The 14,738-nt window shown below is 34.6% G+C and overlaps 1 protein-coding gene across 3 annotated transcripts in view; it reads right to left on the bottom strand.

The window, feature by feature from the left end:
- Window positions 1-6,724: 6,724 nt before the first annotated feature.
- The window catches only part of Lgr3 (Leucine-rich repeat-containing G protein-coupled receptor 3), a 145,605-nt gene continuing 137,591 nt past the window's right edge, over window positions 6,725-14,738 (bottom strand). For all 3 annotated transcript variants that reach the window (XM_075290516.1, XM_075290517.1, XM_075290518.1), the window contains exons 9-13: window positions 10,081-10,152; window positions 9,572-10,015; window positions 8,973-9,517; window positions 7,035-7,226; window positions 6,725-6,952 (exon numbers count right to left, since the gene is read on the bottom strand). In XM_075290516.1, the coding sequence (XP_075146631.1) occupies window positions 6,909-6,952; window positions 7,035-7,226; window positions 8,973-9,517; window positions 9,572-10,015; window positions 10,081-10,152 (1,297 nt within the window). In that variant the 3' untranslated portion in view covers window positions 6,725-6,908. The remainder of the gene's footprint in view (window positions 6,953-7,034; window positions 7,227-8,972; window positions 9,518-9,571; window positions 10,016-10,080; window positions 10,153-14,738) is intronic.

Raw genomic sequence — 14,738 nt, 5'->3', positions numbered from 1 at the left:
GACGTGTTTTTCAATAGCGGATAAACTCATCGTAATAGGTACCTACTACGAATTTCAAGTGTGGTGGGATATTAAGCCACCATGCAGCGAAATTCCAAGTCATCCACTGGGTTGCTAACTTCAGGGCCCAGTGGACGGGTATCGACTGGGGTTATAAATCTGGGCAATGACCAAGAGTTAGGCCCAATTAGTCGACCTGTAGACGGGTCGACAGGTGGCGACACTCTGACAAGTCGAACTTTTTCTAAGGTAACGACATCAAAAGGAGGTAATCCCTCACGAAAGAGATTCAAGGAACGCAGAAATGCTTTGTTTATCCTAAAGAAGTTAGGATCAGTCGACCCAAGCACGCTGTCGGCTAAACAAAGCGATTCCTTAAAATGGGCTCAAGGAATTCTTGAGACTGGAAAAAGGGAACGATCGCCGGATGAGCTGCCATCCTCCAAAAGGGATCAAAGATCGTTTGCCTCAGTTGCTAAAGATAGCCTTGTGATGGCTATCATTAATAAAGGAGCATTGGACGGTATGGTTCCAAAGCAAAAATGGGGGGAAATTGAGAATGCTCTGTCTGTCGTCTACTCACAGGTGCTGGAAAAGTTTCCCGGCCCAGATCCTCGACACCAAGAGGCTGGTTGGTATCAAGGACGATTTAAGCTAGTCGCATTTGAGGACCAGAGGTCTATAGAATGTTTTAAAGCTGCTCTGATACTAATTGGTGAAGTTTGGGAAGGAGCTGCTCTAGAGTTAGTCGAGAAGAAAGACATACCGGCTAGACCTAGAGCACATGCCTGGATACCTGCAAACCCTTCTGACCCTGAATCTATTTTAAATAGACTGAAACGATGCAATCCAGATCTTCCAACAGCTGATTGGAAGGTTGGCCGTTTGGATGAAGTGGATGGACCAAGACGGCATGCAGTGTTTATATTGAACACTCAGTCTTTGCCACATCTGGCAAAGTCCCAGGGCCGTGTATGTTATGGCTTTCATTATATCCAAATGAAGGTGTATAAAAACGATCAGCTAAAGGATTCAGAAATGGACAAGCCCCTGTCTGAATCAGAAGTAAGCGGATCCTCTTGCGAAGTCGAGGGAGATACCAAAGTTGAAGACATGGATAGATACCGTATGCGTGAGGAGGCTTCTATTGCCTCAGAACTCACCAAAGTCGAACCTATGGTTATTGCGAGAGTCACCGATATCTCTGAAGAGGACATTCTTGATGACTCGATTGAAGCGGCTGATGTGACGGTTGTTGAAAATCTCGATGGTCCTACGGATCCTCCAGATAAATCTTCATCATTGTAAGGCTGCATGTGCTGCCTTAAAAGTTCTCCTGATGAAAGGGGACATAGACATAGTTCTTATTCAAGAACCATATGTTTATAGAAACAAAATATGTGAATTAAGTACTCCGGGGTTCAAACTATTGCAGTATACTGGTAATGATGTAATTCGAGCCTGTATAATTGCTAAAAACGAGCTTAACTTGTTTCTGCTTCCTTCAATGTGCAATGCAGACACTGTCGTTGCCAATTTAGAAATAGCCAAATGCAAATATTGGGTATCTTCGGTCTATATGGGACATGACAGGGAGATGCCTCCATGTGCCGTTAAGACCTTAGTTGAGGAGTCACTGAAAACAAAGACGAAACTCATTATGGGATGCGATGCGAATGCGCATCATAGTATTTGGGGAAGTAGTGATACTAATGCAAGGGGAGAGTCGCTAATAGAGTTTATTTTGCGTACTAATCTGGTAGTTTGCAACAAGGGAGATGCCCCAACCTTTGTCACTAAAAACAGGCAAGAGGTTTTGGACATCACCTTGGCCTCGCAAGAACTGAATGAAATGATATCTGAGTGGCAGGTTTTAAGTGAACACAGCTTCTCAGATCATCGCTACATCAGTTTCAAATTTGATGTTCATATCACCAAGACCATATTTTCGCCAAATGTTAGGAAAGCTGACTGGAATAGGTATAGGGAATCGTTCAATATGATGATACCGGAAATAACAGAGACAAATATGAGAAATGTGCAAGATATCGAACACGCAGTGGAGCGGATTACTAAGGCCTTCAACATCTCACTGAAAGCTGCATGCCCTAGAGGAAAGCCAAGGGGGAAACATCGACCACCATGGTGGTCTACGGAATTAAGTAATATGAGGAAATCCTGCAGGAAGCTCTTTAACAAGGCAAAGTCCACCAGAGCCCCTGAGGACTGGGACGCTTACAAGAGGAATCTGAGAGGATACAAGCGAGAACTGAGAAAGGCTCAGCATAACTCTTGGAATGACTATTGCAGCAGTATTGAGAATACGTCCGAGGCTTCCAGACTACGGAAAGTTCTAGCATCCACCAACTCCGCTCCAGGTTTCATTAAAACATCGGAGGGAAATTGGACAACGTCCAGTGAGGAGACGCTGGAGGTACTATTGGACACACATTTTCCTGGAAATCAGACGGTTGAACCATGTACTGGCGGTGCCACAGTTGCTCAGCGGTCGTTTCCTGTCGAGGAAATTGTATCGGAAACTAGAATAAGATGGGCGCTAAATAGCTTTGGACCATTCAAATCCCCCGGACCTGATGGAATTACTCCGGCGGAATTACAAGCTGTAATTGACAAAATTATCCCCTGGTTGTCAGTGATATATAAAGGATGTATCAACTTATCATACATCCCAGGAAAGTGGAGGGAAACAAAAGTCGTTTTCATACCTAAAGCGGGAAAAGCCTCTCACTCGAGGGCGAAGGATTTCCGACCAATCAGCTTATCCTCATTCCTACTTAAGACTCTGGAGAGGATGATAGATATTTATCTTAGAACTAGCATCGATTCAACGTTGTTCTCGAAAGGACAGCATGCATACTCGAAGGGCAGGTCTACTGAGACCGCACTACATGAGCTAGTCAGCTTTATTGAAAGCTCACTATCTGTCAAAGAATACACAATCGTGGCGTTTCTAGACATCGAAGGGGCGTTCAATAATGTCCATCCGAGCTCGATATTAAATGGACTGACAACTCTGAATGTTGATCCATGTATACTCAGGCTGTTAGACGAACTGCTAATGAAGAGACGTATTTCAGCCACACTAGGACAAGCAAACATACAAAGGTATGTGAACAGAGGCACTCCCCAAGGAGGAGTTCTATCACCTCTTCTTTGGAATGTTGCTATAAATAGCCTTCTGGTTACTCTAGAAAAAGAAAGGATAAAAGTGGTGGCATACGCAGATGATGTGGCTCTGGCAGTCAGGGGAAAATTCCCATCCACAATCAGAGATATTATTCAGAGGGCCCTCCGGATGACTGAGAAATGGGCGAAAGACAATGGTCTTGGGGTAAATCCTGCAAAGACAGAATTAGTCATGTACTGCAACGATCGCAAAACTCCCACGGTTAGGCCTATTTCCTTAGGGGGTATTGAAATTCCCTTTGGTGAATGTGCAAAATACCTTGGCGTTATTTTGGACAGGAAGCTGAACTTTAAGCTTAATATTGAAGAAAGGGCGAGAAAGGCAACTGTAGCTTTGTACTCGTGCAAAAAGGCAATAGGAAAAAAGTGGGGACTGAAACCAAAAATTGTGCATTGGCTATACACGGCAGTGGTTAGACCTATAATGCTATATGGTGTTGTAGTCTGGTGGCCGGCACTTCAGAAACCGACTTGTTTAGATAAAGTTCAGCGTATGGCGTGTTTGTGTATTTCAGGCGCATTCAGCAAGACAGGAACAAATTCCCTTAATGTCGTGCTGCATCTATTGCCTTTAGACATTTTGGCCAAACAGTCAGCTGCAACAACGGCTGTGCGGTTGCGCGAACTATCGCTGTGGTCGGAAAAAGGTTACGGTCACAGTTTTGTCCTCAAAATAATGTCAGATGTGCCTAACGTAGTGGATTACACTTTGGCGAGTCCACTTTTCGACAAGAAGTTTGAGACTCTAATCCCCAACAGTGAGGCGTGGTGCACACAGACCCCGGGGAATAAAGAATATATAGATTTCTACACTGATGGCTCCAAATTGGATGGACAAGTGGGGTTCGGAGTATATTCTAATGATCTGGAACTTCGAATAGCGAAAAGATTACCTAATCACTGTAGTGTTTTTCAGGCTGAAATATTAGCAATAAGAGTTGGCGAATTGGCTGAGAAGTAATGTTCCAAAAAATGTGGGCATTAATATATACTCAGACAGTCAACCTGCAATAAAATCCTTGGACTCTGTGTTCCTCAACTCGAAAACGGCCATCGACTGCCGCAAATCTCTCAATGAGATGGCTGAGCAGTACAATATTCACCTAATATGGGTGCCTGGCCATAGGAACATACCGGGGAACTGCGAAGCGGATGAGTTGGCAAGGCTAGGGACTACCTTACATATTCCAGGGGAACTAGAATTTGTTGGTATGCCCCTAGCTACCTGCAAGCTCATGCTACGTGAGAAGGCTGTTATGATGGCAAATGTTCGATGGGAGAATTGCAAGGGTTGTAACGACACCAAGCAAATATGGCCCCATTTCAACTTAAACCGCACACTAGATATGCTAATGTTCTCGAGACGTCAGATATCACTCCTGATATCTGCTATAACGGGTCGCTGCCTGATAGGCGATTTTGCAAAAACTATTGGCGCGAAGTATAATGACTATTGTATGAGCTGTCATGATGCGGAGGAAAAAGAATCAATTAAACACCTCTTGTGTGAGTGTCCTGCATTTTGTGTAAAGCGCAAGCAACTTTTAGGAGCATATAGCTTCAGATTACTGGCGGATCTGGAAAACGTTAACTTAAGCAGTCTGCTACTGTTTTTGGAACAATCTGGTTGGTTCAACAAAGAAAAATAATCAAGAAGGTTCAGCGGTTAAAACTAGAAGTGCCCATATGTAATAGGTACTTTTAGTTAATGTGGTATCACAATGGACTGAATAGTCTAAGTGAGCCTGAATCTTAATCGGGCTGCCACTTTAACCTAACCTAACCTAACCTACTCGTGCCAAAAATAATCTACTAAAATTTAAAGAAAATTTTACCAAAAACTACCAAAGTAAAAAGCAATCTTACCTTGAAGTTTTGGATCATATATTTCTTATTCTTATTTATTTTAGAAGTTTATTTCAGTATTTGAAATATTATATATTATGACCTGTGCTATCCCATTGAATTATAAATGTGTCGAATTTGAAATGTTTTAACGATTTAGCTGGCACCAGCAAGCGAAAGATACGAAAGATTTTGTCAAAATTTTATTTCTATACAAAATTTCGTCAAAATTTTATTTCTATAGAAAATTTTGTCAAAATTATATTTCTATAGAAAATATTGGCAAAATTTTATTTCTATAGAAAATTTTTGTCAACATTTTATTTCTATAGAAAATTTTGTCAATATTTTATTTCTATAGAAAATTTTGACAAAATTTTATTTCTATAGAAAATTTTGTCAAAATTTTATTTCTATAGAAAATTTTGTAAAGATGTTATTTCTATAAAAAGTTATGTCAAACTTTTATTTCTATAGAAAATTTTGTCACAATTTTATTTCTATAGAAAATAATGTCAAAACTTTATTTTTATAGAAAATTTTATCAAAATTTTATTTCTATAGAAAATTTTGTTAAAATTATATTTCTATAGAAAATATTGGAAACATTTTATTTCTATAGAAAATTTTGTCAAAATTTTATTTCTATAGAAAATTATGTCAAAATTTTATTTCTATAGAAAATTATGTCAAAATATTATTTCTATAGGAAATTTTGTCAAAATTTTATTTCTATAGGAAATTTTGTCAATATTTTATTTCTATAGAATTCCCTTTGGTGTGTGCAAAATACCTTGGCGTTATTTATTATCAAAATTTTCCGCAAGGATATTACCCGTTTCCTCCTTAAGCCAAGTACTAAGATCACGTTTTCGCACGATAAACTGTTATACTCCATATAAAAACGTTAGCGCGGAATAAATGCGAAATCTTTGTTTTGAGCATTTTCAAACACATATTTATACAACCCTGGATTTTTCGCACGAAAAAATAGGCAGGTATATTATTTCGCATAAATAAGTTAACATCCCTGGGTTTGAGACACTATTTACGGACATAGATGACGATATTCATTTTTCGCAGAAACGAACTTAGTACTAAGCATTACACAGTAAAATTGTTCACGAAAACTGTTCCAATTAAAGTCTTAATTGATTTTTAAAAAATATTCAATTAAAAATTTAATTGATTCAGCAAATTTTTTAATTGGAAAAAATCAATCACAAAAATTAATAATATCAATTAATTTTTTCAATTGGCTTTCAATTAAATTTTTAATTAATACTATCATTTCTGTGATTGAAGACATTTTAATTAAAAAATTAATTGGATCAATTAATTTCGTGATTGAGTCAGACTTTTTTTGTGTAGCCAGAACATCTGCTTCTTCATTTCCCATTATTCCATAGTGCGCAGATATCCAGCACAGAGTAACATTATGCTGCTCAGTAAGAACCCTAAGTTCTCTACAACAGCGACTATTTGAGACCTCATGTCTGCATTGCCCAAGGCATTCATAGCTGCAATAAACAACAAATACGAAATCATGCACTACAAAGATCTGTAGTTGATAAAAAATCCTAATCCACAATCTCCTTAACACCAGGCTATACTGGTGCCGCTATTTTGTTTATCACATGCTTTATACCCATAGAGAAAAATCTATTTAGTATTAATTTTTTCTTCACATATTCAACATTTATTAAAAATAGTGTTATACACCTTTACATAGAGTTCAGACTAGGCTTTTTTATTTCCATTGTCATTTCAAAAACAAAAGAGTTTTGCAACAAAAAAAAATGCATTTCGAGTTGTGAGTGTATATGGAATTTGCGCGGTATGATTTTACTCATTCCTTATTTACTAAACACCAAAGGTATAGCCTTCCCGCTTGATTCTTCTGAAATTATACGAAAGAGAATATTAAAAATAATACAATATTTTATTAAATTTCCAACCATAATGATTCATTTATAGTTTACCTGTTCCAGTGGCAATAGTTGTCGCCAAACCATTTGATGGTTCCTGATGGTGACGTCTGCGAGCCGTAATTTTTTTCCAACCACGCAGTAATACTTGATTTCGATATTTCGGTGTAGTAAAAGTGTATAATAGAGGGTTTACAGCTGAATTTAGGGGTAGAATAAATACAACTAGCCATGCATAGATGTCATCTGTGGAAAAATGAATTTATTAAAAATTGAAATGTGAAAAAGCTAAGAGAAATAATTTAAATTGTACAATATCTACACTCAAAGAAATTTCACATAATTTCATATCCACTCATTCCACTGACCACTCATTCTTAATGAAGGTATTTTCGCCAATTCCCAAATTTTCTACAGAAATAAAATTTTGACAAAATTTTCAATAGAAATAAAATTTTGACACAATTTCCTATAAAAATAAAATTTTTAAAAAATTTTCTATAGAAATAAAATTTTGACAAAAAATTCAATAGAAATACAATTTTGACAAAATTTTCTATAGAAATAAAATTTTGGTAAAATTTTCTATAGAAATAAAATTTTGACAAAATTTTCTATAGAAATAAAATTTGGTAAAATTTTCTATAGAAATAAAATTTTGACAAAATTTTGTATAGAAATAAAATTTTGGCAAAATTTTCTATAGAAACAAAATTTTGACAAAATTTATATAGAAATAAAATTTTGACAAAATTTTCTATAGAAATAAAATTTTGACAAAAAATTCAATAGAAATACAATTTTGACAAAATTTTCTATAGAAATACAATTTTGACAAAATTTTCTATAGAAATAAAATTATGGCAACATTTTCTATAGAAATAAAATTTTGACAAAATTTTCTATAGAAATAAAATTTTGACAAAATTTTCTATAGAAATAAATTTTTGACAAAATTTTCTATAGAAATAAAATTTTGACAAAATTTTCTATAGAAATAAAATTTTGACAAAATTTTCTATAGAAATAACATTTTGAAAAAATGTTCAATAGAAATAAAATTTTGACAAAAATTTATATAGAAATAAAATTTTGACAAAATTTTCGATAGAAATAAAATTTTGACAAAATTGTTTAGAGAAATAAAATTTTGACAAAAAGTTCTATAGAAATAAAATTTTGACAAACTTTTCTATAGAAATAAAATTTTGACAAAATTTTCTATAGAAATAAAATTTTGACAAAATTTTAAATAGAAATAAAATTTTGACAAAAATTTCTATGGACATAAAATTGTGACCAAATTTTCAATAGGCATAAAATTTTGACATAATTTTCTATAGACATAAAAATTTGACAAAATTTTCTATGGAAATAAAATTTTGACAAAATTTTCTATAGAAATAAAATTTTGATAAAATTTTCTATAGAAAGAAAATTTTGACAAAATTTTTTATAGAAATAAAATTTTGACAACATTTTCTATGGAAATAAAATTTTGACAAAATTGTCTATAGAAATAAAATTTTTACAAAATTTTTTATAGAAATAAAATTTTGACAATATTTTCTATGGAAATAAAATTTTGACAAAATTGTGTATAGAAATAAAATTTTGACAAAATTTGCTGTAGAAATAAAATTTTGATAAAATTTTCTATAGAAATAAAATTTTGACAAAATTTTTTTATGGAATTTTGACAAAATTTTCTATAGAAATGCATTTTTGACAAAATTTAATATGGAAATAAAATTTTGTCTAAATTTTCTATAGAAATAAAATTTTGAGAAAATTTTCTATAGAAACAAAATTTTGAGACAAGTTTCTATAGAAATAAAATTGTGACAAAAATCTCTTCAGATCTCTTTGAGCTACATTATAACATTTTCTTACACCTTGTGGACCAGTCTCCTTAGCAAAATGGCAAAATAAGACCGAAAAAGCTAGAACTGAATAAACGAGTAAAATCGCATGTAGTTTTTTGTTACTCACCCGAAATGTTATAGTTGAAAAATACCCATATTTTAACAATGATAATGGGAGCCCAACACAATGCATCCGTCAGGACTATAAAGAAAAATCGCACTGCAAATTCGCAATCGAGCAATGATAGTGGTGTTGCCTTTCTCGTCCTCCATATTGATACCAATAAAGCCGTATACAATAAAGCAATCATTATCAGAAGCGTTAGATTCACTCCCAAGAACATAAATGCTGAATATTGCCATCCCAAAGGATAAGGTTCCTGTATATGCAGAGGAAAACAAGTTCCCGAATAGGTGCCATAAAATTTTGTACTAGATTGCCATAGGATAACGGGGGCCACCGCAATTCCTACACCCATTACCCAGATGGTTAACAAAGCGAAAAATATATTTCTCACACTTATATGATGATGGCCACGAAATGGATTGGCAATCAGTAGAAAACGTTCCAATGACATAAAGGCCAATATCAACATAGATACTTCGGAAGAGCTAACCGCTAAAGCACCAACAGCAGCACAATGCCATGAGGTAATCCAATCAAGAGCCACCCTGGAAATGATGCCATAAATTGTTAAATTATTAACCTTTACCAAATCTACTCACCTATGATAGACATTACGATAGCGATGGTCTTGCATTCCAATTATCACCAAATAGAATCCCATTAAGATATCGGCCAATGCTAGATTTCGTATGACCATTGTTACTGCCTTATTTTCATCACGGTAGATGAAACGACCCCATAGTACCATAATATTGCCAGTTATTGTTATAATAGCCATTATCCATGCTGAATATCGTAATACTGGTTTACTCAGGAGATCCTTGAACGAGGATACACCATCCGTGTTTGGTTTGCAACGTCTTACATTGGGTGTCATCGAACAGAAGTAGAAACGGTCATAGATTATGTATTTCAAATTGGGCATATTTTGAATAGCCTCAAACTCTATCTTTTCGAATTTAATACCATTCAGATTTAAATAGGAAACATTGAGCGATTGCAGAAATGACTGCTCCACTTTTAATGGTGTATATGCTAAAGATCTTTCGAAAAATAATAAAAATGGGAATAAGTGCTATGGTATTAGTGTATATAGATAGGATCTTACAAAGCGTCTAGATAATAATTTTGTACAAATGTGTCGGCACTTAAATATAGAAGAGGATTTCCAATTAAACGTCTGGAAAAAAATTAAAAAATATATATTAAATAAGTATTTTGAATAAACATTCGTTTGATATTAATATATTCAAATTATTAGTTTAGTGGCAGCCCGATATTTTTAGGCTCACTTAGACTATTCAGTCCATTGTGGTACCACAGATGGTGAACTTCTATCTAAGCAATGAGTGCTGCCCGATTTTATATTAACCTCATTGACAAGGGTCCTCCTTCTTATAACCGATTTACTTCTTTCGAGAATTTTGTCAAAATTTACTTCTGTGGAAAATTTTGTCAAAATGTTTCTATAGAAAATTTTGTCACAATTTTTTCTATAGAAAATTTTGTCAATATTTTATTTCTATAGAAAATTTTCTCAAAATTTTTCTATAGATTTGTTTTTCAAAACTTTGTTTCTATAGAAAATTGTGTCAAAATATTTTCTATACAAAATTTTGTAAAATTTTTTCTATAGAAAATTTTGTCAGAACTTTTTTTCTATAGAAAAGTGTGTCAAAATTTTATTTCTACACGAGGGCGGGCGGTTCGGAAACTTATTAGCCTATCAATGAAAGAGAATAGTTAGTTTTTCAAAACTATTTTTATTTTTCAATATAATCTCCTGAAACTTCAACACACTTAGTCCAACGCTTTTCTAGCAATTCTATCCCTTGATTAAAATAGTTCTCCTCAAGGTCTTCAAAATAGTGGTTTACAATTGTAATTGCATCTTCATTTGAGGTAAAACGCTTGCCAGCAAAGAATTTTTTTAGATTTGGGAACAAGTAAAAGTCACTGTGAGCTAAACCAGGAGAATAAGGTTGGTGGTCAAGCAACTCGTACTTTAATTCGTTGATTTTAGCCATTGTTAAAACACTCTTGTGCGCTGGTGCGTTGTCTTGATGAAAAATTATTTTTTTGTGTTGTAAGCCAGGACATTTTTCTCGAATTTGTACATTTAATTGATCCAAAAGGTTGCAATAGTACTCTGAATTTATTGTTTTACCCTTTTGCAGATAGTCAATCAATAAAATACCTTTGAAGTCCCAAAAAACCGTTGCCATAACCTTACCAGCCGATTGAATTGTTTTTGCCTTCTTTGGGGCACTTCCTCCAGCTTCAGTCCATTGTTTGGATTATGAATTTCTTGTCCCGATATACCTTTTTTATGTATATATTTAATGACAGCACGCATTTCTAATTTTTCCTTTGTAAAAAAATTGCGGATGCGTCTTTTTTCAACACCTGTTTCTATATGAAGGAGCTGCCAGATCGAAACACAATTTAACATGTGTTCATAACAGAGATGGAAGTTTCAAAAACACTTAACTTTTTTCTGTTTATACCGCGCTTTTTGTGCTAGGCTAAGAAGTTTTCGAATTGTCCTCGTAGATATTTTTGTAAAATTTTTATACCCTTCACCACTACTGTGGTACAGGGTATAATAAGTTTGTGCATTTGTATGTAACGCCAAGAAATAATTGTCATAGACCCATCTTTTAGTATACCGATCGGCTTAGAATTAAATTCTTAGTCGATTTAGCGATGTCCGTCTGCCTGTCTGTCTGTCCGTCTGTCTGCATATGTAATTTTGTGCACAAAGTACAGCTCGCAATTTAAGTCCGATTGTCCTCAAATTTGGCATAGGGCCGTTTCTTCGAAAACTCGTCGAAAACTTATCAAAATGACTCAAATTTTCCTATTACTCTATTACACATCTATCGACCGATAAATCATAAATACACTTTTGTGAAGTTACCTCGAAATTGGTTCATATTTAAATGTTTCCTATATTTTTTTACTAACATTATGTTCCACCTCAGTGCATTAGCCGACTTAAATGTAAAATCTATAACTATTGCAGAACCTTGTACAGATCTGCTCAGATATACAGAATATATGTGTATGGATTCATATAGCATCCAACACATTGGGTATAATATAGTCGGCCCCGTCCGACTTTAGACTTTCCTTACTTGTTTTTCTATAGAAAATTTTGTCAAAATTTTGTTATGTAGAAATCGTTGTCAAAAAAATTTTACATATATATTTTGCCAAGTTTTTTTCTATAGAAAATTGTATTTCTATAACAATTTTGTCAATTTTTTTTCTATAGAAAATTTTGTCAAAATTGTTTTTTATATATTTTGTTAATTTTTTTCTACATATTTTGTCAATTTTTTTTCTATAGAATATTGTATTTGTATAGAGATTTTGTTAAAATTTTTTTCTATATATTTGTTATTTCTATAAGAATTGAAGTACATATTAGTTGTAGAGGAATATATTGTAATTTTGCAAAACCAACCATTAAAAAATCTACCAATTTTGGTAAAATTCTACCAACTGTGGCAACCGTGATTGCCATAAAGGATGGCCATAAAGGACCATTTTTAGGTATAGCTCCCATATAAACCGATTTTATTTCCATAGAAATAAAATTTTGACAAAATGTTCTAGAGAAATGAAATGTTGACAAATTTTTGATCAAAAAAACAAGTATATACGGCCGTAAGTTCGGCCAGGCCGAAGCTTATGTACCCTCCATCATGGATTGCGTAGAAACTTCTTCTAAACACTGCCACCCACAATCGAATTACTTAAGTTGCGGTAACGCTTGCCGATGGCAAGGTATCTTAAAATCTCCTACCACCATCTTCTAAATTGTATGTAGGTCCATACGTGGTATATATTAAATCAAAAAAGATCGATCCAATACGTATATAATTCAGTTTGACAAAGTAGACATAAAATTTTGACAAAATTTTCTACAGAAATAACATTTTAACAAAATTTTCTATAGAAATAAAATTTTCACAAAATTTTCTATAGAAAGAAAATTTTGACAAAAATGTCTACAGAAATAAAATTTTAACAAAATTTTCTATAGAAATAAATTTTTGACAAAATTTTCTATAGAAATAAAATCTTGGTAGATTATTTTTGGCTCGAGTGGCAACCAATTTTTGTGTGATTGGACCAATTTTGGTATGGTTGTTAGCGACCATATACTAACACCACGTTCCTAATTTGAACCGGATCGGATGAATTTTGCTCCTCCAAGAGGGTCCGGAGGTCAAATCTGGAGAACGTTTTATATGGGGGCTATATATAATTATGGACCGATATGAACCAATTTTTGCACGGTTGCTAGAGACCATATACCATGTACCAAATTTCAGCCGGATCGGATGAAATATGTTCTCTTAGAGGCTCCACAAACCAAATCTGGGGATCGGTTTATATGGGGGCTATATATAATTATGGACCGATGTGGACCAATTTTTGCATGGTTGTTAGAGACCATATACCAACATCATGTACCAAATTTCAGCCGGATCGGATGAAATTTGCTTCTCTTTGAGGCTCCGCAAGCCAAATCTGGGGATCGGCTTATATGGGGGCTATATATAATTATGGACCGATGTCGACCAATTTTTGCATGATTGTTAGAGACCATATACTAACACCATGTACCAAATTTCAGATCGGATTAAATATGCTTATCTTAGAGGCTCCACAAGCCAAATCTGGGGATCGGTTTATATGGGGGCTATATATAATTATGAACCGATATGGACCAATTTTTGCATGGTTGTTAGAGACCATATACCAACACCATGTACTAAATTTCAGCCGGATCGGATGAAATATGCTTCTGTTAGAGGCTCCACAACCCAAATCTGAGGGTCCCTTTATATGGGGGCTATACGTAAAAGTGGACCGATATGGCCCATTTTCAATACCATCCGACCTACATCGATAACAACTACTTGTGCCAAGTTTCAAGTCGATAGTTTGTTTCGTTCGGAAGTTAGCGTGATTTCAACAGACGGACGGACGGACGGACATGCTTAGATCGACTCAGAATTTCACCACGACCCAGAATATATATACTTTATGGGGTCTTAGAGCAATATTTCGATGTGTTACAAACGCAATGACAAAGTTAATATACCCCCATCCTATGATGGAGGGTTTAAAAAAAGTCAAAATATTTTTTTTTTAATTTGGTAGATTTTTGGTAAAATTTTTTTCTCAAAATTTTTGTAGATTATTTTTGACACGAGTGGCAATCGTGTTTGCAAGATTCTCAGATTCGGTGCGATTCATCGTAATGAAATTGTGGATCTAGCAGTGTCCATCCGCCTGCACCCAGAGAAGGAATATGATCACCTCAAACGTGTTTTAAGAGCAAAATGTTATTTTTGGGTGGTGACCATGTAACATGGTTTTCGCAACCATGTTATTTTCTCGGAAATCATATATCTGATTTCGGCAAGCAGGTTTTATTTGACGAGAAAATAACATTTTAGTGACAAACATGTTACATGGTCACCATACAAAAATAATATTTTGCTCTTGAAACATGTTTGAGGTGATCATATTCCTTCTCTTTGTGTGTCTGTTGAAATCGCGCTATCTTCCATACTAAGCGAGTTATCGGCGTGAATCTTGGCACAAGTAGTAGATATTCGGGTATGTTCTGGGTTTCACATGAAAGACTTGCGGCGAATTTTTCTCGTAGGGGTTGTTCTGTGAGCTACTTTTCCCCTCACAGACGATTTAGACTTTGCTTACCTGTTTTTCTCTTCTTTTTGTGTG

Source organism: Haematobia irritans, chromosome 1, assembly GCF_050003625.1.
Source record: "Haematobia irritans isolate KBUSLIRL chromosome 1, ASM5000362v1, whole genome shotgun sequence".
Lineage (NCBI taxonomy): Eukaryota > Metazoa > Arthropoda > Insecta > Diptera > Muscidae > Haematobia > Haematobia irritans.
This window is presented reverse-complemented; position numbering and strand designations above follow the sequence as displayed.